This window comes from Balaenoptera borealis (assembly GCF_965194805.1).
Source record: "Balaenoptera borealis genome assembly, chromosome: 13".
NCBI classification, from domain to species: domain Eukaryota; kingdom Metazoa; phylum Chordata; class Mammalia; order Artiodactyla; family Balaenopteridae; genus Balaenoptera; species Balaenoptera borealis.
The window spans coordinates 45,068,463-45,095,385 of NC_138870.1; the positions used below are offsets into that span (position 1 = coordinate 45,068,463).

A 26,923-nucleotide genomic window follows, 5' to 3' on the forward strand; every position below is an offset into this window, starting at 1 on the left:
TCTCTAAGACTGCCTCCAGCTTAAACTGAGAGCTGTGGAATTGCCTCTCAACAGAAATGGGTGGGAAATGCCTGAGGCCCCTAGATCCTCCATATCTTGTTACTCTGGGGTCAGGCACCCTCCCCGGTTGCCAAGCAAAAACCTTGCTCCACATCCAGGGTGGGGCAGTCTCTGGAGCATATGGGGCGGATGTCCATGCCACTGAGCAAAGATTCCAGGGGCTTGAGCTGCGTCTGTGACCACCCCTTGGGGCAAATCCGGAGCCTTCCTGCAGGAACAAGCTTGCAGCTCAGCACGTGCGTGCTGTCTGCCTTCTGCCTCTGTGGCTGTGGATGCACCATTTGCCCAGCATCACCGGGGTCCACCAGGTCCTGTTTCCTTGCATGAAACCCAAGTGAAGGGCTGCCAAGGAGAGACAGCAGTGAATGGATGAGGGACTGGGATCTTGTCTGTACCTGACTCTTCCCCACCCAGAGTGAGTGAGGGTGAGAGAGCCATCAGGGCAGGAAACAGTACCAGTAGGAACACCAGTTCTGTGAGCCCCTCCCTGCCTCACCTCCGATTGTATCTGCCTTTCCTTCTCCCACCCAAACCTGGGCTTCTCAGGGGAAGTAGAGCCAGCAGTTAAGAAGGGTGGGGATGGAGGGAGGTTAGGCCCAAGGGTGTGTCCTGGAATGTGCTTGAGGTGGGCATGAGGGACCTACCTGTTCTGGAAAAGAGGTTGATGACCTTTCCGTGGGTCCCAGACTACTTCCCAGACAGGAAGATGCAAGACTTTCCAAGAGCTGCAGGTCCAAACCTGTGTGGGGAGATAGCATCACCTGGTGTGGGAGGAATGTGGGGTGGATGCGCTCCTTCAGGGTGAGGCCAAGGGGGAGGGAAGAGTGGTGGTCTCAGGTCCCTAGTCAGACAAGGGAAAAAACACATTCCCCCACCCAGCCTGCAGGGAATAGAAGTTGAGGTTAAGTATGAAAAGACAGGTATCTTTTCCTTCCCCCATCTTGAGGCTAAAACAGAGTCTGTTGCAGTAACTCCACTTCCCCTTTCCGCCCTGTGGAGCTGGACCTCGATGTATTTTAGTTATTTGTAGACTTTCCGTCTCTCTACTACAGTATGATCTCCTTGAAGACAGGAGGAAATTGTGTCCTATTTGCCCTTGTCTCCCCCATATATACACACAAGTGGGGGCTTGGCCCGTGGCTGTGCTCAGTAAATGTCTGGAGAGGAGACAGGCTAGCTCACACGTGGCTTTTCAAGAGCCGCCCATTTGGGAAATCTATTACACTAGAATCCAGAGCCTAGTTAATGATTTGTTGTTTTGGATGACAGTAATTGTTTACTGATGGAAGCATGAGGGGGCCCCATATTCCTAAGTGATAAGGAAATGGGGGGGTAGGGGAGACAGACTAATGAGTTTCCCTTAGCTTTGTCCCTGCTGAGCTTTCTTCAAAGGAGCTGGTAGCAGATAGAGTGGGGAGGGTTCTTCCTGTCAAGACTCATTGGGTGTGAAGAGCTCACAGGCATCTTAGAGATTGTCCAGTCAGCCTTAAACGTATTTTTATTGAGCACCTACTATATGCCATGCACTGTATTACTAGGTGCTGGTGAAATTTTTTACCCAAGAGGAAAATCCACTTAAAGGGCACGTAGCAAGTGGATGGCAAAGCCAAGGCTAAACCTTGCCTCCTGCTGCCTGCCCAGTGCCCCTTCTATATGGCATGTACTGACTCTGTCCCCTGGGCCTCCACCTACCTGCCTTTCCCCCTCTAGCCCTCTTCCCTCCTCCCGAGCCCTGTCCCAGGAGAAGGGCAAGAGAGTGGGAGCGCTTAGCCGTGGCCACCTGGTCCACCTTTGGATATTTACCCATATGGGGCAAATGAGGGATTGCTTCACCAGGCACATGCTACCTGCAAAACGCTGCTTGTGATGCCTTGCGGAGAGGCAGCGGAGGGAGCTGGTGAAGAGCATGGAGTCAGAGCCTGACTGCCTGGGTTCAAATTTGTGCCTCAGTTTCCTCATCTATAAAACGGGGATGATGGTATAGTTTCTACTCCTAGGGCTCATGTGAGGATTAAATTAAGCACTTAGAGCAGCAGTTGGCCCCCAGTGTAAGTACTACATAAGTGTTTGCTTTCATATTTTATTGTTTAACTTTTTCAATCCAGCTGAGCCTAGCCAGATTTGGGTGTGAGAATGAGTGGATGGGGCTGTAATGGGGTGTAGAACTTTCCAGCCCATCCCAGTGGTTGGGTGATTCCCAGCAGTGTTTATCCTTGGTCCTGGCCCAGAGAGCAGGATCAAGCTATCTGAGAAGCCTTCTACTTTGGGGTATGTGAGCAGCTGAGGAGGGTGTCAGTGTGTTCCACTTGAACTCATTTCCTCTTCCTCAAGTGGGAAGGTCAGCTTGGTGTCAGACTTGATACACACCACCATCTTTCACTAAGAGAGGCTCCTGATTTTCTGACTTTCCATCCAGCTGGATATATAATTATTTTATTTGGAGCATTTAAGCGATCCTGAGGAGAACAGAAACAGCCCAAGGAACCAGGAGCCAATGGACAAGAAGGCAGGAGGACTGGGTCATGAGGACAGTACTGCGTTCTGAGGCTGGAGAATGACCTCTTCCTGGAAATTCAGTCCCTGCTCAGGGAGGGGAATGGCTGCCCCCAGTTAATAGCCATGACCCTTTGGCTGGGTCTAGGTTCCACTCCCCAACACACTTTCCCTAACCCCAGTCCTGTGGTTCTCCTTGTTGCTTTTATTATTTTTTGCCACCACTTCCCCACAGAACCACAGAATAGAATTATTAGACAAACAAAAGTTTGTCATGTTTGGGATCAGACCTAATGTTATAAAAATATGTCACATTTGCTTTAATAATTTTTTTAACAATAAAGTAATAACAATAAATAATAACAGTAACAATAAAGTAAAGAGTCAAATGCAAATACAGAAATATATATTTAATATAAATATGTGAATGTAAATCATGTTTATATAATGTTACATTAAAATACATATATTTATATTGATGTATAAATATAGTACAAATATAAATACATATATAAATATAGAAATATAAAATGTAAAACATGATAGGCTCCCTTAAGCCTGCTCTTCATACCACTGTTAAATGTTTATAGTCTAGTGCATAGATTTAATATTTTTTTAATAAAAATGAATCATACCTTTCATGCTGCAACTTGTTTGTTTTTTACATAAACATATATCTTGGTTTTCTCTTTTTAAAACGATTGAAATCCACAGGAAGACTATAACAATCATTCATGTATCTCTGACATCTTCATATGTCATTATATATAAGACACGCCTTTTAACAGCTGCGAAGCCTTGCTGAGCCTTTGGAAAGCATTTCATATCTGTTCTAGTTGAGGCTGGCAGAACCCCTGGCAGGGAGTGAGGCTAGATGTTACTACCCCATTTCACAGATTAATAATAAATTGAGCTGGGACTAGAACCTGGCTCCTCTGTCCAGACTCAAGTTGAAAGCTCTTTTCACTGTCCCATACTGTCTCTTTGTAAACATCAGGGATTCAAGTGAGGGACTGAATTATGTGACCCAAATTCACATTGGTCAGCACTTTTTTTTTTTTTCAGTTTTATCATAGTTTTTTTCTTTTTTTTTTGATGTGGACCATTTAATTAATTAATTAATTAATTTTGGCTGCACTGGGTCTAAGTTGTGGCACATCTTTGCTGCCGCATGCGGGATCTTTAGTTGCCTTATGCAGACTCTTAGTCGCAGCATGCATGCAGGATCTAGTTCCCCCACCAGGGATCGAACCTGGGCACCCTGCATTGGGAGTGGGGAGTCTTACCCACTGGTCCACCAGGGAAGTCCCTGGTCAGCACTTTTTGATCTCTAAAGAACTTCCTTCTTGTTAGAAGTAGAAGACGCATAAAAAAAGGATGTTTTCTGCCCTTGAGGAGAAATCAAGTAGATATACATAGGGAAAAAGTCCTAGAACACTGTCAAAGCACTGACTGCTAAGGTGTAAGCAAGATGAAATGAGTACTGAGAGAATTGATGTATCATACACATTTAGCCCCTGCAGCAATATTACCATTACAACGCTGAGATTCTTCGTCATTGTTTTTTTGTTGTTGTTTGTTTTTAAATAGTTTTCCCTGCTAGATTCTCAGCTCCTAAAAGAGGTTGATGATGATGAGGAAAACCAATAATAGAGAAGGATGAGTTAATAGAGTTCATCAGGAAAAAGCTAACTGGAAGACCCAAAGTTGTGAACTGAATTCTTTGGAGGAAGGGAAGAGAAGCAGGGCCAAGTGAACGTGTGTGTTTGGGGAAGTAGTTAGTACTTACCGAATACAAGCCATTAAAAACTGCGAAATATCCCAGTGAATGAGTTTTCCTAGTTCTTCCCGTCGTCACTCACAGCTTCCACCCCCGCCCCCCTTCTATCCTCCATCCCCCATCAAGAAGATCCTCTGTCTTCCTCAAACAATCCAACTGATGCAAGGAGCAAGGCTGGAAGGCAGAGAGAGCTGGAAGTCGCCACAGTACTCATGTCAGTGGCCCCGGAAAACTATATTTTTAAAGAATTCCATGAAAGGCTATACCCTTTTTTCCTAGTAACCCAAACCGCGAGTTTCCAAGTAAGTTCTTTTTGTTGTCTAACCTATTTCTCTTCTCTGCAAATTTAAACTCTTTCCGAGCTCTGAAGATAAAGGGGAGGAGAAGGAGGCAGGGGGCTGGCCTTCACAATAGCATTTAAGCCACACGTAGCTGAAGAAGTCGGCCCCGACTAGAAAATGTGGGAAAACCCGCTCTCCCAAAGGGCTTTAGCCCTCAGAGCGGCGAGACCCCCCGCCGGCCGGCGTCACGTGAGGACGCAGCGCGGCGAGTAAACTACAACTCCCAGCGCGCCTCGCGGCCCGCCGGCGTTACGCAGCTCTCGCTGATTGGCCGCTGGGGATATTTGAAAGGAGGGGCTGGCGCGGAAAACGAAGGTTACATTTTGGATCCTTGCGGAGTACTCAGTCTAGTGGTTAAGTCCTGCCCCTGGGAAGAAGAACGGGCTCTGGGACCGGAAGGCCTGAGGTACTCGTGAACGTATGTATGCGCCGAGGTGAATGGGGCCCCAGCGCTGACTTGAGGAAGAGGCCGGGCGTCTCTACGAGGGAGGGTCGGGAGACCTCGGGACGTCCTGGTGGTGCTGAAGAGCTCGGTGGAGGCCTCCGGTGTGGGGCGTTGGTTGGTGGGACGGGTAGTGAGGCTGGGGATAGGCTGGGAGGAAGGAATAGCAGAAGCGTCGGTTTATAACGGGAGGCCGGTGTCTTGGCATGTACGTTTTTCCGATAGGATTTCTGATGGGATTTTTTGCCCCCCGCCTTCCGCGGCCTTCAAGCCCTTCTCCCGCCCTTTATTTAGCTCCTTTACAAATCTTCTCCGCCTTCCCTAATCCGTTTTCTTTCCCCTAGTCCCGCGGCACCATGAGGAGCTTCAAAGGAGTCAACTTTGGGACTCTGCTAAGAAGTCCAAAGGAGGCTGAAGAGCTGCTGCCTGACTTGAAGGTGGGAGTGCTGTCTGGCTGTGGATACACCCGGCTTACCAAGCTGAGCTGTTTTGTTTTCTGACTTATTTGAAGAGATAGATTAGTAGGAGATCCACTCTTGAGCAATCTCCTTTCTAGTTCCTTTCCCTATCTTTTTTTTTCTCCTTTGGTAGCCTCATTCACATCTTCCTCTCCTCCTAGGAGTTCCTGTCCCAGCTTCCAGCTGATTTTCCCAGCTGCCGATCTGATGCCGAGAGGAGGCAAGCTTGTGATGCCATCCTCAGGGCTTGCAACCAGCAGCTGACTGTCAAGCTGGCTTGCCCTAGGCACCTGGGGAGCCTGCTGGAGCTGGCAGAGGTAGCTTGCGATGGCTACTTGATGTCTACACCCCAACGCCCACCCCTCTACGTGGAACGAATTCTCTTCATCTTTCTGCGGAACACTGCTGCACAGGGAATCCCAGAGGCCACACTCCGAGTCGCTCAGCCCCTCCATACCTGCTTGGTGCAGTGTTCTCGACAAGCTGCTCCCCAGGACTATGACGCTGTGGCTCGGGGCAGCTTTTCTCTGCTTTGGAAGGGGGCAGAAGCCCTGGTGGAGCGGCAAGCTGCATTGTCAGCTCGGCTAAAGGCCTTGAGCTTTCTAGTACTCTTGGAGGATGAAAGTACCCCTTGTGAGGTTCCCCACTTTGCTTCTCCGACAGCCTGTCGAGTTGTAGCTGCCAATCAGCTATTTGATGCCAGTGGGCATGGTCTGAATGAAGCAGATGCTGATTTCCTAGATGACCTGCTCTCCAGGCATGTGATCAGAGCTTTGGTGGGAGAGGGAGGGGGCTCTCCTGGTCCTCTTTCCCCGCAGAGGGCCCTCTGTCTCTTGGAGCTCACCCTGGAACACTGCCGTCGCCTCTGCTGGGGCCACCACCACGCCAGAGCCACCAGGGCAGTGGAGAAGGCCTACAATTACCTAAGGAACACCAGTCTGGCCCCCAGCCTCCAGCTTTGCCAGCTGGCAGTTGAACTGCTGCAGGTTGGTGAGGGAGGACCCCAGGCAGTGGCCAAGCTTCTGATCAAGGCATCAGCTGTCCTGAAAAACAGCATGGAAGCACCGTCACCCGCACTGCGGGCATTGTGTGACAGCTGCCAGTTCTTCCTCTCAGTCCTGGAGCGAGGCACCAAGGGGCACTATGGACCTGATGCCATTCTGGGCCTCTTTGCTTTTCTTGGCAGCTACTGTTGCCTCATCCGGCAGCTGCAGGATGGTGTGAGTTAAGGACCTAGGGGTAGGGTGGGAATGTGGTTCTGTGGACTCTCCACTGGGCTAGGGTCTTTGGTAAGATCTGGAAGCCCTGGCTCCCGCCTTGGTAAGTTGCTCTCTGGACCATGCCTGCCAGCCAGCAAGCAGCCTAGTATACACTGAGAGGGCAGTGGCCCATCCTGATGTCCTTCTTCCTACTCCCCGGGCTGTCTCAGCTCTCCAGGGCTCTGGGCCAGTCTTCTGCTTGGAGCTCCCTGTCCCTCAAACCAAGCTTCCCCTTCCTTCCTCAGGTCTGTGGGGACTCCTGCAAGCAACTGCAGGCTTTGGTTCAGATGCACTTTCAGGGACTTCACCTCTACACTACGGTGGTTTATGACTTTGCCCAAGGCTGTCAGGTACCATCTGGAATCAAAAAACCTGGACAGGTCCTAGGGTCTGGAGTTGCTTGACTGCCCTCAGTAGAGCTTTGGGGTTGCTTTGGCTTTGGGCATGAAGTGGGGTGGACGTCACCTTAGACCTATTATGTTTCCTCTCACCTTTTTTGTCCCTTCAGGAAGGTGATTTGGCTGACCTGGCCCAGCTAGTGGAAAGCTGCACATCTACTGTTGTCTGGATGATGGAGGCCTTACAGGGCCTGTCGGGCCGAGAGCTGACTGACTACCTGGGGATGACTGGTTAGTGCCCTAGGACCCAGATACAGGGTTCTTGGGAGGGTCATCGCTTGTTAGGCAGGCAAGTAGCACTAGCTGGATAGTTCTGTGGGGCCTCCCTATGGCTTAGGGAGGCAGTGAGAAAGATATTTATAAAGATCTCTGTATTTAACAGCAGGAGAGAAATGATGAGGCTCATTTATCCTAGCAGACGTGAATTTTTTTCTCATTGACTTTGAAATCTGACTTGGTATTTGTTTCATGAAAATGTAGAACATTTATAACTTAAATTTTTTAAAACCAGGTAGAACGTTCACATGATTCAAAATTCAAATTGCACAAAAGGGCATACAGTGAAAAGTCCCTCTGCTGCTCCGAATCCTAGTCACCCAAGTCCCACTCTGCAGAGGAGGTTAATATGGTCAATTTCTTATGTATCCCTCTAGAGATATACTGTGTATAGCTACTATATGTATATATACTATGTATATGTATATATTAACCAACAGGCATATATATTTCTCCCCACCCTTTTTATTGAAATATACATACAGGAAAATACTAAGATCATAAGCAGACAGCTTGATGGATTTTTACAAAGTGAGCGTGGTTTGTAACCAACATCTAGGTCAAGTAACAGAGCGTGACATAGACCCCTGAAAACCCCTCTTTGTGCCCCCTTCTGGTCCCCACACCCCAACAGTAACCACTAACTATCCTAACAGCATCAATTAGTTTTACCTGTTTTGTATTTCATAAGAAATTTCCCCCTCAGTTTTACAAAAAGCATACATAGCCCTTTAGTTTGAATTATATAAACCTAATGAGTTCAGTCACGAGAAGGTTTTGGAGAGTTTTTCATATTCATATTTTCAGGTTGAACCTGGCCACAGAGGTGAAAATGTCATCAGGAGTCACACAAATTAATAGTATGAAAATTCTTCCCACAGAGTATTGAAGACCTACTTTATTTTCTCCCAGCCATGTACATCGATAGCCAAGAAGCTGCCTAAACTAGAATGTAGGAAAATTGTATTCATTCAGTGAATATTTATTGAGTACCTACTATGTGCTAAGCACTGTTCTGAGTACTTAGATATGTCAGTAAATAAAACAAAGATCTCTGCTCTCATGGAGACACATTCTGGTTGGGGGAGAAAGATCATAAACAGTAGAATAATTGCAGTACAACATGTTAGAAAGTGATCAGAAATATGGAGGGAAAGGAAAAGTAGAGCAGGATAAGAAAGGGAATTAGGAGGTCAGGGTAGGTGAGGGGGGGCAAATTACCATTTAAACAGGTGGTCAGGGACTTCCCTGGCGGTCCAGTGGTTGGAACTCCACGCTTCCAATGCAGGGGGTGCGGGTTCAAATCCCTAGTTGGGGAACTAAGATCCCATATGCCACGTAGCCAAAAAAAAAAAAAAAAAAAAATGGTGGTCAGGGTAGGCCTCTTGGGGAGGGTGACATGAGCACAGCCTGGAGGGTGTGAGGGAATTGACCATGTGGAAACCTGGGGAAGGACGTCCCCTGGCAGAGGAAACAGCCAGTGCCAAGGGCCTACAGCAGGAAAGGGGCTGGCGTGTTCAAGGACTAGCAGGGAGGCTAGTGTGGCTTCAGTGGAATGAGGGAAGGAGAGGGAAGTAAGGGATAGGCCAGCGCGTTTCCCCCAAAATGCTGACCTTTGGAGCAAGATGAAGACAGAGATTGGCATGTGAGGAGAGACGGGCCCTGTGTGGGAATGAGGACTTGTCTCTTGTAAAACAAGTGCAGAGAGGCTGGCTGGTGTGGGCTTGCCTTCCTGGAATGGAGGGCATGGGCTGACTTGGAGCATGAAGGGGAGAGCTGTCCCGTTCTCATTCCCTAGCGATGGGGGTTCCTGGCTGATCTGGGGACTGCTGAGCTGACCACAGGTTTAGCACCTCTCTGCGCCCCTCCAACAGCAGAGGGCAGTGGAACCATTCCTGCGGTCAGCTGTCCTCTCTCTCCCCTGCAGCCTCTTACACCAGTAACCTGGCCTACAACTTCTATAGTCACAAGCTGTATGCCGAGGCCTGTGCCATCTCCGAGCCCCTCTGTCAGCACCTGGGCTTGGCAAAGCCAGACACCTATCCTGAGGTGCCTCCTGAGAAGGTATGAGGGCAGGAGGGAGGTTATATTGAAGGGAGGAGGGGGCTCAAGTAGCGTGAAAGGGCCTGGCCAGGACCCTGCCTTGGAGTAGAGAGTTAGGAGCTGCATGTTGGCAGCAGTACCTGGGGCGGTGTTTCCCAGACCTCACCTGTACTGTTATTTACGTAATTTTTTTGATTGATTCACTTTTTTTTTTTTTTAAATCTCACCATGCCTTCATATTTACTTTTTTTTTTTTTTTTTTTGGATCCACTTTTTATATTTAGCCTTGTCCTGGGCCAGTGGTTTTCAACTTGGCTAGACATTTAGAATCACCTGAGTGAACTAAAAAAAAAAAAAATTCTAAAGCCTGTCCTAAGCTAATTGCTTCAGAATCTCTGGCACTGGAGCCCAGGCATCTGGATTTTTTTTTTAAAGTTCCTCTACGTGGTCCTTTGGGCAACCAGAGTGAGAACCACTGTCATAAAGCAAGAATACCCATGAAATGATGGGTTGGCTGGATTGGCAGGCAAGATGGGTCATAGAGGGCCTTGGGTTTCATTTGATGAGCCTCTCGATTTAAGTGGAGGCCTGGTATCGGATTGGTATCTTGGGCTTCTTGGCATCACTGTGGCGAATAAACAGAAGGAAAGGACAACACCAGGCACCCAGGTGGCTCTAACAGTCCAGGCAGGAAAGGGTGGGCGTCTGAACTGAAACAGCTTCCCAAGGGATGGAAAGAAGTGGGTGAGTGCAAGAAGTCAAGGATTAACCTGGAAAGTGACTGGTATGCGGGAGGGAGAAGGAAGAGGCCAAGATGGTCTCGCCTTTCCGACTCAGGAGAAGGTGGTGATTTGCCGAGAAGCGTCAGGAGGAGGAGCAGTTTGCAGGAGTATGGGTGATGGGTATATGGGTGAGATGGGTCGAAGCCTCAGGTTGAGAGCACCCAGATATTTAGTTCTTAGGTGTTTGCAGGGCGGGGTTGGGGGCAGGAGGACCCTGAGCACACACATCCGCCCCCATGGTACAGACTCCTTGCTTCCTTCTCCAGTTTGGTCTGTTTTCTTCCTCTGGTCAGTTGCACAGATGCTTCCGGCTGCACGTAGAGAGTTTGAAGAAACTGGGTAAACAGGCCCAGGGCTGCAAGATGGTGACTTTGTGGCTGGCAGCCCTGCAGCCCTGTGGCCCCAAACACATGACTGAGCCAGTCACCTTCTGGGTCCGGGTCAAGATGGATGCAGCCAGAGCCGGAGACAAGGAGCTACAGCTGAAGTGAGTTGGTGGGGAGGGGGACAACCATTTTTATCCCCTGGATAGGGCTGGTTTTGGCACTCATGGTCACATTCATCCTCATGTCTGAAAAAGGCACTGTTTCCTCCATTCATCATTATTGATTGAGTGCCGACTGTGTGCCAGCCACTGTACTGGGTAGTGGGGGGACAGCGGCGACAGGCAATTGTTCTTGCTTTCACCACCGGAAACTGAGCTCTCAGCAAGCTGAGGCGGGGACTCCTTGGCCTGGGGCAGAGGCGCCATGCTTCATGGGCTCCCCAGTGCTGAGCCTGCCCTCTCTCAGGACGCTTCGAGACAGCCTGAGTGGCTGGGACCCGGAGACCCTGGCCCTCCTGCTCAGGGAGGAGCTGCGGACCTACAAGGCGGTGCGGGCCGACACGGGGCAGGAACGTTTCAACGTCATCTGCGACCTGCTGGAGCTGAGCCCCGAGGAAACACCGGCCGGGGCCTGGGCCCGGGCCACCCACCTGGTGGAACTGGCTCAGGTGCTCTGCTATCACAACTTTGCCCAGCAGACCGACTGGTGAGGAGGAAGGTCTGGGAAGGCCACTCTTGCTTCTTGCCCTAGCTCCTCTTACCCTTCCTGGAGCCCGTTTCCCTCTCCACGTCCCTGAGCACTCCCTTTAGTTTGTGGTCATGGGAACTCAATTCAAAGGATGAGGCCAGCTGTGCTGCAGAAGGCCCTTCCCGGGACAGCGTGGCAGGTATTCACAGTAGCCTGGCTTAAGTGCTTCTTCTCCCTATAGCTCTGCCTTGGATGCCATCCGGGAAGCCCTGCAGCTTCTGGAGTCTGTGAGGCCTGAGGCCCAGGCCAAGGATCGGCTTCTGGATGATAAAGCACAGGCCCTGCTGTGGCTCTACATCTGTACCCTGGAGGCCAAGATGCAGGAGGTGAGCATGGTTGCTGTGGGGTTGAGCAGGACTGGATACAGGGTTTATTTTCGCTGGACCCCAGTAAGCTCGTGACAACCCTGTTTTTCACCCTGATCGCCCCATCCAGGGTATTGAGCGGGATCGGAGAGCCCAGGCCCCTAGTAACCTGGAGGAGTTTGAAGTCAATGACCTGAACTATGAAGATAAACTCCAGGAAGATCGTTTCCTATACAGTAACATTGCCTTCAACCTGGCTGCAGATGCTGGTGAGGGCCGTGAACGTAGTGTGGTGGGATAGGGCCTCCTCTATGGCTTCCTACGGGTACCCCAGGTGTGAGAGAGGCTGCCCTGTGGAGTGGAAGGCGGGCACAAGGGCAGAGGCTGTTATGGGGAAGAGGACCACATTTCCCCAGATGCCCACACTGAGAGAATGGCTGGTCCCTTTCTTCTGACTTACAGCTCAGTCCGCATGCCTGGACCAAGCCATGGCCCTGTGGAAGGAGGTGCTTACAAAGGGGCAGGCCCCCGCTGTGCGGTGTCTGCAGCAGACAGCAGCCTCCCTGCAGATCCTAGCGGCCCTCTATCAGCTGGTGGCAAAGGTAACAGGGCAGGGCATTGACACAGGCCAGAAACTCAGCTCCTTCACCTTCTTTGGCCTGTGTCCCTGTTGAGAAGTCATGTCATCCATTGTGGGCTCTGTCACCAATCTCCCTGAGTTAAATCCAGGCTCCAGCGTTTACTAGTACATGGCCTTAAGCAAGTTGCTTAACCTTCCAAGCCCATTTCCTTATTTCTAAAATGAGGGTAATAATAATACTAACTCATAGCCTTGTTAGCATTCAGTGAGATAACGCATGAAAGATGGTGTGTATAAACGGAATACTCAAACGTTAGCCATAATTATTAGTAATTATCAGATAATTTGAGACCTGTATACTCAGAAAAAATACATAAATTTCTACAGATACAATTTTAAATTTTTACATGCAATGTCAGGTTTCAAGGACTCCCTGAAGCTCTTCCCTGGACCCCATATTAGGAACCTCTGAAAAAGGACATTGCACATAGAGGATCTTTATTACTGTGGGCATTAGGTCATATTCCTAGCAGGAGGAGCCTGGGAATCTGCCTGAGCCCTAGATTTGAGTCTCGGCTCTACCACATACGTGTTATGTGAACTTAGACAAGCAGCTTAACATATGTTAACCTATTAGTTTCCTCATCTGTAATATTAGGATTAGAGTTGCTATGAAAATAAAGTGAGCTGGCACAGTGCCTGGCACATAGCAAACGCTCAGGAAATCCTGGCTATTGAAGACAACTGGCGTGTGGGCTTTAAAACAAGTGAGGGGGTAGGAGGGTTTGCAGATGCCCTGGCTGCTCTCCTCTCCGGCTCCCTGAGGATGGCCAGTGGTTGCTCTGTCTGGGTGTCCACATTCCAGCCAGGCCCTCAGGTCAGACCAAGGTCCCAAAGGGCTGGAGAGGAGCGGGTAGAAATGAAGGCTTGAGCGTGAGCTGGATAAATATGCTGCTTCTGGCCTCCCAGCCCCTGCAAGCTCTGGAGGTCCTCCTGCTCCTACGGATCGTCTCCCAGAGATTGGAGGACCACGCAAAGGCAGCCGGCTCCTCCTGCCATGTCACCCAGCTCCTCCTGACACTCGGCTGTCCCAGCTATGCCCAGGTGAGTGCCCAGCCACGCTAGCCTGGGGCTGCAGGAGGACCTGGCTTCAGTGACCCAGCTCTCCTCTGAGAAGATAGTCTACTGAAGGAGTGGCTTCTCTGCCTTCTGCGCCACATTTGGCTGAAGGATGGTGAAGTGTGGAGTGGTTGGGACGCAGCTGGGGGAGAGGAGGCATCTTTCTCCGTCTCACTGCCAAACCAACTGTTCATTCAGTCTTACCTAGTCTGCACTGGCAATACGCTGCTAATCCTGGGTTTCCCAGCAATTTCTGTTGTCCTAGTTTATGCTTCTTGTTCACTTAGGGCTGTGTCAGTGTAACCTAACTGGTCTCCTGGCCTCCAGTTCCTCCCTTTTCCACTTCTACTAGCGGGATCATGTTAGGCACAGATCTGATCTTATCTCTTTCCTGCTTAAAGGATTACATTGGCTTCTCCGCTACCTGAGGGATACTGTCCAGATCCTTTACTCTGGATTGCACACCTTCTATATTCTGGTTCACTCTTTGTCTTACCGCTCCACACCATGAACTTTATGCTAATCTGTACCACTTACTTTATATTCCTCGTACGTACCTCGCTGTCTTTGGTTGTGGTAGACCCTCCACCCTAAATGCACCCTCTCCCCAACTTTTTTTTCCTTCAGCAAACCCGTACTTTCTTTTTTTTTTTTTTTTTTTAATTTTTTATTTATTATTTATTTATTATGTTTATTTTTGGCTGTGTTGGGTCTTCGTTTCTGTGCGAGGGCTCTCTCCAGTTGCGGCGAGTGGGGGCCACTCTTCATCGTGGTGCGCGGGCCTCTCACTATCGCAGCCTCTCTTGTTGCGGAGCAGAGGCTCCAGACGCTCAGGCTCAGTAGTTGTGGCTCACGGGCCCAGTTGCTCCGCGGCATGTGGGATCCTTCCAGACCAGGGCTCGAACCCGTGTCCCCTGCCTTGGCAGGCAGATTCTCAACCACTGCGCCACCAGGGAAGCCCCAAACCCGTACTTTCTTTCCAAGGCCTAGCTCAATTGTCTCCTCCTTCATAAAGCATTTTATATGTCCCCTTCTTCAAGGGCAAAATCAACCACTTTCCCTGGGTCCCCAACCACTAATGGCATTGTATCATGATTACGTAGGTATGCCCACGCCCCCCTGCCCCCTGCATTGCAAGCTATTGGATGGAAGGGCCTGCTTACTGCTTATCCAGCTTTGTCTCTCTAGCCTAGTGGTTAATGGAAAGGTACTAAATGAGCATTTTAGTGAGTGAGAGAATAATCACTACGTAGACTATAATATTTGAAATAATTTAATTGGACAAGGTCAACATTTTGCTTGCGAATGCTTTAATCCGCTGTAATTTGAAGAGTCTGGCTGCCTCTCCTCACCAGCATGTTCACGCACCCCCAATTGCTTCCTCAGTTGTACCTGGAAGAGGCAGAATCAAGTCTGAAGCTTTTGGATCGCACCACAGATACATGCCTGCTCCTTTCCCTGACCTGTGACCTCCTGCGAAGTCGACTCTACTGTGCTTGCCAGAAGGTGCTTCTCACTTTCTTGATCCCCGAAGGTCTTGGGTACGGGAAGGATTTGAGGATTCTCCAGAGAATCTGTCTGGCTCCTGAGGCTTCCCTGGAGCTGGGGAGAATGTTCGTGGCCCTGAGGAGCAGAACCATCTCGCCTTGCTCTCTCCCGTGGATCGTCCACCTGTGATTCTCTAGGAGCCATTCCATCCTTTTCGTCCTCTTCCAGCTCCCTCTGGGGCAAGGGGGAAAGTCTGTCCCGTGACTAGAAACTGGGATGACACTGGCGCCCTCGACTGGAAATCCAGTGGGATCCAAAAGACTGGGCTTTCGCACACACTAGCTGTGTGACTTGGCTGAGTCTTATGCCCTTTCAGGCTCTAGTTTTCTCTCCAGCTTTTATCATCTGAAAAGCAGGGGGTTGGGCTACGTGATCTATGGGGGCACCTTGAGCTCTGAATTGCTGATCCTACCTCACTCACTGCTCTCCTCCGCCCCTTCCCCCTCCCCCCAGGTGGCTGAGGGTGCCTCTCTGCTGCTGTCTGTGCTTCAGGACCCTGCCCTCCAGAGGTCATCCAAGGCCTGGTACCTGCTGCGCGTCCAGGCCTTGCAGCTTGTGGCAGTCTACCTTAGCCTCTCATCGGACAGCCTCTCGGCCTCCCTGTGGGAGCAGCTCTGTGCCCAAGGTGAAAGAAGAGGGTGGATGGCCCTCCTTGTGTGGTTTGTGTGTTGTGTCCGCTGTCAGCTCTTCTCTGCCCTCGTCCCCTCTGCTGTGCAGCTGCGTGGATGAGCCTACCTAGAAGCTGCCCAGAGCAGGCCTGGGATAGCAAATGAGTTTCAGTTTGCTTGCTGACTCTAACTGACTGCTTAGTGACTGCCCTGAACACTACACTGACAAGGATTCTGAGACTCCCATGTAGCCTCGGGGGAGAGAGTTCTGTGATTGATTAGCTCTGCCTGCCTTAAGCGTGGAGGGAGAGGGTGAGAGCATGCTTTGCATTTGCTTTCTTAGTATTTGAAGGTGGTGGAAGTTCTGGCCATATCCTCTCCCTTCTTGTCCCTCTCACCTTCCCCCTACACTTGCACAGGCTGGCAGACGCCTGAGATAGCGCTCATCGACGCCCATAAGCTCCTCCGAAGCATCATCCTCCTGCTCATGGGCAGCGATGTGCTCTCGGTTCAAAAAACAGCTGTGGAGACACCATTTCTGGACTATGGTAAGTCCGAGGAGGAGAGCTAACATGGGAGGGAACAGGCTAGCTGGCGGGGCTGGCAGTTTTGTCTGCAGAGGATCCAGGCTACGGGTCCTGGTTCCACATGATGATGGTCTCGTCTCTCTCCTTTGCTACAGGTGAAAATCTGGTACAAAAATGGCAGGTTCTTACTGAGGTGCTAAGCTGCTCGGAGAAGCTGGTCTCCCGCCTGGTCCACCTGGGTAGTGTGAGCGAAGCCAAAGCCTTTTGCTTGGAGGCCCTGAAACTGACAACAAAGCTGCAGATACCGCGCTGGTGAGTACAGGGCCCAAGAGGATGCCGATTCCCAAACCTGAGTGCCTACGACCTTGACCGTGGGTTCCCAAACTATTCCACAGATTAACATGTTATATTTGGATGGGTTGGTGGAAGAATGCATTCCACGGCAAATAAGTGGGAAATGCTGAGTTAATCAAGATTAGACGTTTCTATTTCCTATAGGACTTATGTCCTCTAGTATGCTAACACACATTTTCAATCTCCAGAAGGGAGATCTAGTATACAATGTTTCCCTAAATCTCTTTGCCCGGAGGATCCTTTTGGTGAGGAGTGCGGTTTGGGAAATCCTGTCCTCAGGCACAAGGGTGAGTTGGTTTGAGAGATGAGTGTAGAGGGTTTTCCTCAGGGAGTGCTTGAAGTCAGCCTTAGGAATTAAAGGCCTTCTGGACGCTGGAAAAGACTGTGATGGCTCTGCCTGGGAAAGGGGCAGAAAGAAAGACTCTCCAGGAGGGCTTCCTTGGTGGCGCAGTGGTTAAGAATCTGCCTGCCACTGCAAGGGACATGGGTTCGAGCCCTGGTCCAGGAAGATCCCACATGCTGCAGAGCAACTAAGCCCGTGCGCCACAACTACTGAGCCTGCGCTCTAGAGCCCGCAAGCCACAACTACTGAGCCCCCGTGCCAAAAGTACTGAAGCCTGCGTGCCTAGAGCCTGTGCTCCGCAACAAGAGAAGCCATGACAATGAGAAGCCCGTGCACTGCAACGAAGAGTAGCCCCCGCTCACCGCAACTAGAGAAAGCCCGCGCACAGCAACAAAGACCCAACACAGCCAAAAATACAAACAAACAAATAAATAAATAAATTTATTTAAAAAAAAGAAGACTCTCCAGGAAAACAAAGGATTCCACTAATGAGTCATCATCTTCTCTCCCAACCAGGTGTGCCCTGTTCCTGGTGCTGAAGGGGGAGCTGGAGCTGGCGCGCAGTGACATCGACCTCTGTCAGTCGGACCTGCAGCGGGTTCTGTTCTTGCTCGAGTCTTGCACAGGTGAGCAGCCAGGCCCCTACGCCCGTGGGCGGTGGTGAGAGTGATGCACGCACTGCAACACAGCTTTACATGTCAAGGTTAGGTTCTCTTCTAAACCAGACTTACTTCTGTCCCAGGGCAAAGCTCCCTTCACTTCCGTCAGACCATTGGTGTCCCTCCTTCAGATGGGCTGTCCAGGACTAACCTTACCTGCTTCTAGTTTTCAGTGCTAATATATATATATATACACACACACATATATACGTATATATGTATATATGTGTGTATATATATGTATATACACACACACGTATAGACACATACATATATATATACGTATATATGTGTGTGTGTATATATATATTTATATACGTATATATGTATATATGTGTGTATATATATGTATATACACACACACGTATAGACACATACATATATATATATGTTTTTTTGTTTTTCTGTTTTTGTTTTTGTTTTTGTTTTTGCCTGTGCCGTGCAGCTTGCGGGATCTTAGTTCCTGGAGCAGGGATTGAACCCGGGCCCCTGCAGTGAAAGCACTGAATCCTAACCACTGGACTGCCAGGGAATTCCCAGCACTAATATATTTTAATTTAAATAAAATTGAATATTCAGTGCCTTAGGTACTCACCACACTTCCTGTGTTCAGTAGCCGCACGTGTGGCTACTGTATGGGGCAGCACAAATGTAGCATCCTCAGAAGGGTTTAAGCTAATAATAAAATATTGTATTTATGGTACTTTTTTTTTTTTTCCTTATCAACCACTTTTACCTGTAGTATTTCATTGGACCCACACAAAACCCTGGAAAGTTGAGTGGGAACTAGAGTTTTTTCATTTGTAAACTCAGAAAATTGAGAAATTCAATGTTTGAGGCCGGGATCACGGGGCTAGTCAGGGGCCAGAGACAGGATTAAGACTTGGGCCTCTGGGTGCCGGCCTTCTGGCCTGAGTCATGCAGCCTTCTGAGCTGCAGATATGGGGGCTCGGTGGGCTGTGCTGATGCATTGTTAGAAGGGAAGAAAATGTGGGCTTCCCTGGTGGCGCAGTGGTTGAGAATCTGCCTGCTAATGCAGGGGACACGGGTTCGAGCCCTGGTCTGGGAAGATCCCACATGCCACGGAGCATCTAGGCCCGTGAGCCACAACTACTGAGCCTGCGCGTCTGGAGCCTATGCTCCACAAAAAGGCCACGATAGTGAAAGGCCCGCGCACTGCAATGAAGAGGGGCCCCCACTTTCCGCAACTAGAGAAAGCCCTCGCACAGAAACGAACACCAACACAACCAAAAATAAATAAATTAAAAAAAAAAAAGAAGGGAAGAAAATGTTAGGATTTTATCGAAAAAAGAGTAAGGATACTAATATTTAGTATGTTAGTACAGTATATATATGAACAGTTAGTAAGTAAATAACATAGGTCGTTGGCCGCTGAGGTAGCTCAGGACACACTGGTATAATTTCTCCCAGTTTTGTAATTCTTTTTACACTCTTTCCTCAGAGTTTGTCGGACTAGCCCAACACCCAGACTCTGTGAAGAAGGTCCACTTGCAGAAGGGGAAGCAGCAGGCCTGGGTGCCCCATCCTCCAGAGCTTCCAGAGGAAGAGCTTGTTCTAAGAGGCCCTGCCCTGGAGCTGGTGGCCACCGTGGCCAAGGAGCCTGGCCCTGTAGCACCTTCTACTAACTCCTCCCCGATCCTGAAAACAAAGCCCCAGCCCAGCCCTGGCTTCCTGACCCATTTGCCCACTTGTGACTGCTCTCTCTGTGCCAGCCCTGTCCTCTCAGCAGTCTGTCTGCGCTGGGCATTGATCACAGCGGGGGCGAGGCTGGCCATGGGCCATCAGGCCCAGGGCCTGGATCTGCTGCAGGTTGTGCTGAAGCGTTGCGCCGCGGCCAGTGAGCGCCTCACCCAAGCTCTACAAGCTTCCCTGAATCACAAAGCACCCCCCTCTCCTGTCCTGGGCCTCTTCGATGAGATCTCGGCTCAGGCATATGCACAGCTGGCACTGGAGGGACTGAGCCAGCTGTCAAACAAGAGCCTGGAGAAGGTCCTGGAGTCGGGGCTAAAGTTTGTGGCGGCTCGGATACCCCACCTGGAGCCCTGGCGAGCCAACCTCCTCTTGGTTCGGGCCCTTGCAAAGCTGGCTGGCCTCAGCTGCTGCACTCCCCGACTTTTTGCGAGCTCCTGGGGCTGGCAGCCACCATCAGTAAAGACCCCTGCAGGCTCAGAACCCTCTAAGCCTTGGAGCCAGAAACATTGCGGACGAAGACGCCAGCAAGAGGTCTCTGCTACCCTGCCACTCTCAAATACCTCTATGAAAGGTCTGGAAGGTGGAGGACCACCCTGTACACCTAAGCCCCCAGGCCGGGTCAGGCAGGCTGGCCCTCGTGTCCCCTTCACCGTGTTTGAGGAAGTCTTCCTTACAAAGAGCAAGCCTGAGGTTCCCAAGGCCCCCAGGGTACAACAGAGGGTCCAGACACGCCTCAAGGTGAGATGGGACTGTGGCTAGGTGGTACTGGTGTTGAGTGGGGGTGATCCTGGAGAAGAGTTCTGCAGAGCAGGTGTCTCTGGAATAGCTTCCTAGGGCCGGGGAGGGGGGGACCTTAAGCTCTCCTGTTACTGCAGGACCCCTACATCTTCCACAGCAAGACCTAGTTCAAGTCCATCTTTGTTTCAGACAGAAGGGACTTTTCTTCACTCTATACGGTTCCTTCCCCTTTTCATCCTTCCTCCTTATCTTCTGTTCCTTCCTCCTCTCCCTCCTTCCACACCCCAGAGTTACTGCCCCTGATTGAGTGTGGCCTAATACCTGGGAGGTTGATTCTTAAATCTTCCCCAAGGGCCTCTGTGATGGCGCCTCCACAGCGCCACCTGCTGGTGGACAATGTCTTGTCACTTGGCCCTTCTCCCTTTCCCACCATCCTAGGTGAACTTCAGTGATGACAGTGACCTGGAAGACCCTGTCTCAGTTGAGGCACGGCTTGCAGAGGGGCCCAAGGGACGAGGCACTGCTTCCCGGGGCTGGGGCCGGGGCCGGGGCCGGGGCCGGGCCAGGAAGGGCCCGAGCGTGAAGACAAACGCGGTGGCCGCCCCAGGCAGTGCCCCTGGGCACCCTGGCCTCAGTGGCAGAAGCCGGAGGGTCAAGAAGCTGGCATCAGGACATTGTGAGGAGCTGGGCCCCGAGATGATGAGGACCATCCTTGAGGAGGAACTGACTGACAAGCAGATGGAAATGAGCTTTGAGATCCTCAGGGGCTCTGATGGGGAAGACTCAGCCTCAGGTGTGATGGCAAGGGTGGAAGATAGAGGTCCATGTTTTTTCGGGGTTGCCCTGGGGCCAAAACGTGAGAAATAACTGGTGCCAAAGATGGAACAGGAAGAAAGTTCTTTTGCTGGCTCTGGGACCAGACCCTAGAAGGGAGAGCAAAGGGGATGGCAGGAAGAGGGAACTCTACAGAAAAGTCGTGTTGTCTGCCCAGGTGGGAAGACCCCAGCTCCAGGGCTCGATTCAGCCATAGGAGAATGTGAGGTGTTGAGACGGGATGCCAGCAAAGAGGAGCTGCCCGTCCGGGGCCCAGACAAGGAGAGAGACAAGGATCTTGGTCCTCGGCTCCAACTCCCCTCGGCCCCCGTAGCCGTCAGTAAGTATGCTGACCACAAAGGTGTGATCGCTTGATCCCAGTGCCTTTCCATACTGTCCTTGGTTCTGGTTTTGGACCATCTGGATCTGGTAGCCTTTGAACCTGGGTTTGAATCCCAGCACTCTCTCTGCTAGCTGAACTCTAGTCACTCCACCTCTCTGAGCTTCAGTTTACTTAACTGTAAGGTGGAATTTGGGGAGGATGGAGAGAGTTGATGCATGTAAACTGCATAGCTCCCCACTTGGCACACTGCCCTTCCTAAATGGTAGCTGCTGTTTTCCACGTGGGAGAGTAGATAGACACTCATTCTTGGAAAGTTCCTATCAGTTAGGAAGTCGGGGATTCATCTGTGTCTTGACCTTCCTCTAGGTCTCTCTATCCTGGATTCCATCTGTGACTCACTGAGCATTGCTTTCCGTGGGGTCAGTCACTGCCCTCCTAGTGGGCTCTACGCTCACCTCTGCCGCCTCCTGGCCTTGTGCCTGGGCCACCGGGATCCTTATGCCACTGCCTGCCTTGTCACCGAGTCTGTCTCCATCACCTGTCGCCACCAGCTGCTCATCCACCTCCACAGGCAGCTCAGGTGAGTGCCCACCATCCCTAAGGCTTGTGCTGGGACAGACTGGGGGGAGTTGTCCAGACTTTGAAGGAGGCAGAACTCACCCGCTCTTGTGTTGCCTGCAGCAAGGCCCAGAAGCGCCGAGGATCGCTTGAAATAGCAGACCAGCTGCAGGGGCTGAACCTCCAGGAGAGGCCTGGAGACACACCCCTGGCCCGCATCCAGCGCCTCTTTTCCTTCAGAGCTTCGGGATCTGGCCACTTCCCCCAGCCCGAGGAGGAGAGTTTCCAGGAGCGCCTGGCTCTGATCCCCAGTGGTATGGCGGCAGGCATCAGTGCCTCTGCTGTTCTTCTATTCATCTTCGTAGGGAAGAGTTGGGTGAAGGAGTTTAAGGCATTAGTTAGTTCACACACAGATTTATGATCCTTATGGAAGATCATGTCATACTTTTCCATTGACTAGACATTTTGTAACTCTCACCAAACAGACATACCTTAAATCTAGAAGTCTTTCTTTTTTTTTTTTTTTTTTAATCTCAATTTGAGTTACCAGCAAATTCAGTGTCTTTCTTTCTTTAGGGGTAAGTTCAGGTGTCCAGGGTCTTCCTATGCTAACATGAAACATGTTCACGGATGATTTGAGTGCCTCACTGTATGCGGGGGGCGGTGGCGGGGAGCAGTTGTTAGTTTCTGTAGGGACACAAATAAATACAAAACATGGTCTCTGTCTACAGGGAGCTGTTAGGGTAAGGGAGAGCACCTTTGAACTCCAGTGGCCAGGGAAGTCTTCTAGGAGTTGTCTTGAGTGATGGACAGGGATTGCATGCAGAAGACAGGGAAAGGAATTCTTTGTAACAGCTGAAATAACTCTGGGCACGTCCTGTGTGTCAGGGGTGACCGTGTGTGTGTTGGCCCTGGCCACCCTGCAGCCTGGAACCATGGGTAACACCCTCCTGCTGACCCGGCTGGAAAAAGACAATCCCCCAGTCACCGTGCAGATCCCCACTGCCCAGAACAAGGTTGGTTTTCTGGGCCGGGGAGCAAAGTTGGGCTGGGGCAGGCTTCTGGTCAAGCTGTGGCTGGGGGATGGAGAGATGGTGGTCACGTGGACAAGCAGAACTCTTACAACCCCATCGCCCTCAGCTTTCTGTGAGTTCGGCCCTGAAAGAGTTTGACGCCATCCAGAAGGAACAGAAAGAGAACAGCAGCTGTACTGACAAGCGAGAATGGTGGACGGGGCGGCTGGAACTGGACCGTAGGATGGAGGTGTGTGTCCCCAGCGTGGGGTGGGGTCCAGCCTGCCCTAGGAATATCTTCTCTCTCAGGGGTCCCAGGTTCTTGCTGAGCCACCTCAAGTCCTTTCTGGAAGTGTAGGCCTAAATAAAAAATTATGTCACTTGGGAAGCACTTTAAACAAGAGTCTGAGACTGGAAGGGGTTATGGCAATGGAATGTTTAAAGATAGGTACAAAAAAAGAAGTTAAGCCCAAGTATCAGCCTCCCGACCACAACTTTCATTTCATTTCCTGGCTTTAGCTTTTGCCTACCTGTTCGTATTTGTCAAAACGTAGTGATTTATTACAAATCATCTTTTTTTTAAAAAGATATATATATATATTATTTATTTTTATTTTTATTTTTTGGCCGCGTTGGGTCTTCATTGCTGCATGCGGGCCTTCTGTAGTTGTGGAGAGCGGGGGCTACTCTTCGTTGTGCTGCACGGGCTTCTCGTTGCAGTGGCTTCTCTTGTTGCGGAGCATGGGCTCTAGGCGCGCGGGCTTCAGTAGTTGTGGCACGCGGGCTCAGTAGTTTTGGCTCGTGGGCTCTGGAGCGCAGGCTCAGTAGTTGTGGCACATGGGCTTAGTTGCTCCGCGGCATGTGGGATCTTCCCAGACCAGGGCTTGAACTCGTGTCCCCTGCATTGGCAGGCAGATTCTTAACCACTGCGCCACCAGGGAAGTCCCCCTACAAATCCTCTTATCTATACTCCCCCAGAGTCTCAGCAAATGAAAAATGTTTCTCGCTTCTTGCCTTTTTTGACTGGCAGTAGGATAAGTAAGACACATCCACTTACTGGAAGACCCATCTCCTCGTCTCCAAAATGTCGGTGCCTGTGGGGAAAGAAACTCTGCTTCCTCTCTGACTGACAGTTCTGTTCTGCATTCAGGTTCTCACCACTTCCCTAGAGAAGTATGTGCTAGGCTGCTGGCGGGGGCTGTTGCTGCCATCCAGTGAGGACCCCGGCCCTGCCCAGGAGGCCTCCCGTCTACAAGAATTGCTGCAGGAATGTGGCTGGAAATATCCTGACCGCACTCTGCTGAAAGTGAGTTGAGCAATCAGGGAAGGGGAAGAAGGTAGCCTTAACTTTCCCACCTGCCACTGAGGGTGGAGATGGGAGCTATGGTACTCAATGACCACTGTTCCCCCGCAGATCATGCTCAGCGGTGCCAGTACCCTCACCCCACAGGACGTTCAGGCCCTGGCTTATGGGCTGTGCCCAGCCTGGCCAGAAAGAGCCCAAGAGCTCCTGAGTGAGGCAGTAGAGCGTCTACAGGGTCAGACGGTACCAAGCAGTAGGCATCTTGTCTTGGTGCTGGACAAGGTAAGGAGCCAGGGGCCGGAGGGGCAGCGCCTGGTGGGCAGTGGGCAGCTACTCGCCACCATGCCCCTTCTGACTCCTGTGTACCCCTGGCTCAGGACAGTAACCTCTGAGTGCTCTTTGCCCAGGACCTACAGAAGCTCCCGTGGGAGAGCATGCCCAGCCTCCGGGCCCTGCCTGTCACTCGGTTGCCCTCCTTCCGATTCCTACTCAGCTACTCCATCATCAAAGAGGTGCGGGGTTCAGGGAGTGGGGACTGGGGGTGGGGGTGATTGGTGATGGGGCAAGAAAAGGTAGAGAAACCTGGGAAGAGAAGAAGGAGGTCTTAGGAATGGATCAGCTGTGGAAAGGGGCTTGGGGTTTGTGGGAGCTTGGGCCCTTGAGCCAGACCAGGATCCTGATGACCACTGTCTTCCCATCAGTCCGGGGCCTCGTCGGTGCTGAGCCAAGGGGTGGATCCTCGCAGTGCCTTCTACGTCCTGAATCCCCACAATAACCTGTCAAGCACAGAGGAGCAATTCCGAGCCCATTTTAGCAGGTCAGGGGGAGAAGAGTAAGAAGGAGGGTGGGGAAGGGTAGCACAACACAGGGGCAAATGTCCTTTTCTCCAGAATCAAATGTTGCAGCCCACGTTCTCCCTAGTGTTCCTTCTGCCCTCTTTGCCCCATAACCCTTCTTACTCCTACCTTTTCCCTGTAGTGAAGCTGGCTGGAAAGGGGTGGTCGGGGAGGTGCCGAGCCCGGAACAGGTGCAGGCGGCCCTGACGGAGCATGACTTGTACATGTGAGTGCTCAGGGCAGGGAGGTGGGGAGAGGGACAGTCCCAGAGGGTGGGTATCACCACGGTTTGCTCTGGGGCTTTGGAGCCCCTGACTGACTCAGGACACCTCTGGAGACACAGCAGAGGCCTGGCCCTGCTAGGTCAGGCTCATCTCGCCTCCTTCTGCCACAGCTATGCAGGGCATGGGGCCGGTGCCCGCTTCCTGGACGGGCAGGCTGTCCTGCGGCTGAGCTGCCGGGCGGTGGCCCTGCTGTTTGGCTGCAGCAGTGCAGCCCTGGCTGTGCGTGGAAACCTGGAGGGTGCTGGCATTGTGCTCAAGTATATCATGGCTGGCTGGTGAGTCTTGAGGGGCAAAGTCCATCCTAGGTCCCCATCCCAAGTGCTTTCCCAGGTCTGAACCCTAAATCCTTCCTCTTTTGTGCCCCACCTCCTTCCTCCCACCCTACTTCCCTGGCATACCTGGGCCCTTAACCCTTTGCCATCCTCTATCATCCTCCTGGAACTATGGGTCAAGGGACTTCCTCATTGGCTCAGTCCCTCTCAACTCACTCACCACCACCACCACCACCACCACCACCAGTCGTGTTTTCCTAGGTGTTCTGTTTTAGACCCTTACTTTGTATTTCTTCCTTCTCTTTTCCCAGCCCCCTGTTTCTAGGTAACCTCTGGGATGTGACTGACCGTGACATTGACCGCTACACAGAGGCTTTGCTGCAGGGCTGGCTTGGAGCAGGCCCAGGAGCCCCACTTCTGTATTACGTCAGCCAGGCCCGCCAGGCTCCCCGACTCAAGTATCTTATTGGGGCTGCACCTGTAGCCTATGGCTTGCCTGTCTCCCTGCAGTGACCCCTTGGAGCTCTCCTGTTGCTGATAGAAGCCATGTGACTGTTCTACCTCCAAACTTAGATTTGGCCCTTACAATAAATATTTTAAATGATTTTCCCCAGTGTTTTATATGAAACATTTCCTTTTGATTTAATTTTTAATATAATAAAGATACATCACTTAAACCCTGTTTTGTGTAGTTCCTCTGAGAACATTTAAAGAGAAGACTATTGCTGGCTTCCTACTGTGTGGTACTATAAATAGATAAGAATAGCTTGTAGGAGTTCAAGTCTGAGAGTGTTGGGACGAAAGGCAAAACCAACAGACAAAGCTGGGCCTGTCTTGACCTCACCAGACAAAGCTGAAGGAGAGAGGGGCATCAAAATGCTCTAAGTGGGGACAAAGGCCCAAGGAAAGGTAGAGATAGATCCATTGAGAGTGTCTTGGCCAGGTACCCTCATGTCTATCCTGTCTTCCTGCCCTCAGGTATCCTAGGAGTGACACAAGTTTAATGCCTCAGTTGCTTCGCCCCCCTCCTAAGTGGATGTTATAGGCTGCTGTCCCTTCCCCACAAACAGCTGTTACACTTGTTAGTGCCATGCACTTTAGCAGCAGATTCTGGGGGGTTCTGATGCTGATGTACGGTTTTTCTCTCTCCAACTAGATTAAGTTCAGAAGTACGTATCTTAACACTCTTATGTATCCCTCACTTCTAGCACATGGTAAAACACTGTACTGATTAATAAACCCACTGCTGTACTTTTTAGTTGATAACGGGCCTCCTTTGTGTTCTCTCCACCGCCAGACTCCCGCTTCATCTGCCCAAAGCATTCCTTTCACAATGCTACTCCCCCTGACCCAGAGAACTTCACAGGCTTCCCCCTTGCCTGTTGTCACTAGGTTTATACCACCTACGTGGAGTAGCATACATTGCTTTACAACGCTGTGGTTATGGCCTGAGTACTTTTAAGATTAAGTTCCTTGAGCGTAGGAATCCTGTTTGCTACAACTTGACTACGCTAGGCTTGGGACGTTGTGAGAAAATAAAGTGCCTCTACCCATTCTCTCCCAATGGGAGTCACCGAGACTAACCAGGCCTTTCCTTCCCTT

The 26,923-nt window shown here is 50.9% G+C and overlaps 1 protein-coding gene across 6 annotated transcripts; it reads left to right on the plus strand.

Moving 5' to 3' along the window:
* Positions 1-31: 31 nt before the first annotated feature.
* ESPL1 (extra spindle pole bodies like 1, separase) lies at positions 32-26,915 on the plus strand. Of its 6 annotated transcripts, none has more exons than XM_082350155.1 (31): positions 32-5,108; positions 5,461-5,553; positions 5,736-6,794; positions 7,079-7,183; positions 7,342-7,462; positions 9,435-9,571; positions 10,626-10,819; positions 11,124-11,363; positions 11,587-11,731; positions 11,841-11,979; positions 12,173-12,312; positions 13,260-13,394; positions 14,796-14,915; positions 15,411-15,582; positions 15,985-16,113; positions 16,248-16,404; positions 17,306-17,415; positions 18,911-19,899; positions 20,338-20,692; positions 20,891-21,052; positions 21,422-21,635; positions 21,737-21,927; positions 22,502-22,629; positions 22,754-22,876; positions 23,777-23,932; positions 24,041-24,211; positions 24,337-24,441; positions 24,631-24,746; positions 24,908-24,991; positions 25,160-25,324; positions 25,633-26,915. In XM_082350155.1, exons 2-31 carry the CDS (start codon positions 5,473-5,475, stop codon positions 25,832-25,834), a joined length of 6,345 nt encoding a protein of 2,114 aa, XP_082206281.1. In that variant the 5' UTR covers positions 32-5,108; positions 5,461-5,472; the 3' UTR covers positions 25,835-26,915. The 6 variants fall into 6 exon arrangements, with proteins under 6 accessions (XP_082206281.1, XP_082206278.1, XP_082206279.1 ...); XM_082350152.1 differs by having other exon boundaries at positions 32-5,092; XM_082350153.1 differs by having other exon boundaries at positions 32-5,080.
* The last annotated feature ends 8 nt before the right edge of the window (positions 26,916-26,923 follow it).

Coding starts and splice junctions, on each gene's coding strand:
- ESPL1 (XM_082350155.1), top strand. CDS start 5,473: ATGAGGAGCTTCAAAGGAGTCAACTTTGGGACTCTGCTAAGAAGTCCA. Junction 12,313..13,259: donor TCTATCAGCTGGTGGCAAAG/GTAACAGGGCAG, acceptor CTGGCCTCCCAG/CCCCTGCAAGCTCTGGAGGT. Junction 16,405..17,305: donor AAGCTGCAGATACCGCGCTG/GTGAGTACAGGG, acceptor TCTCCCAACCAG/GTGTGCCCTGTTCCTGGTGC.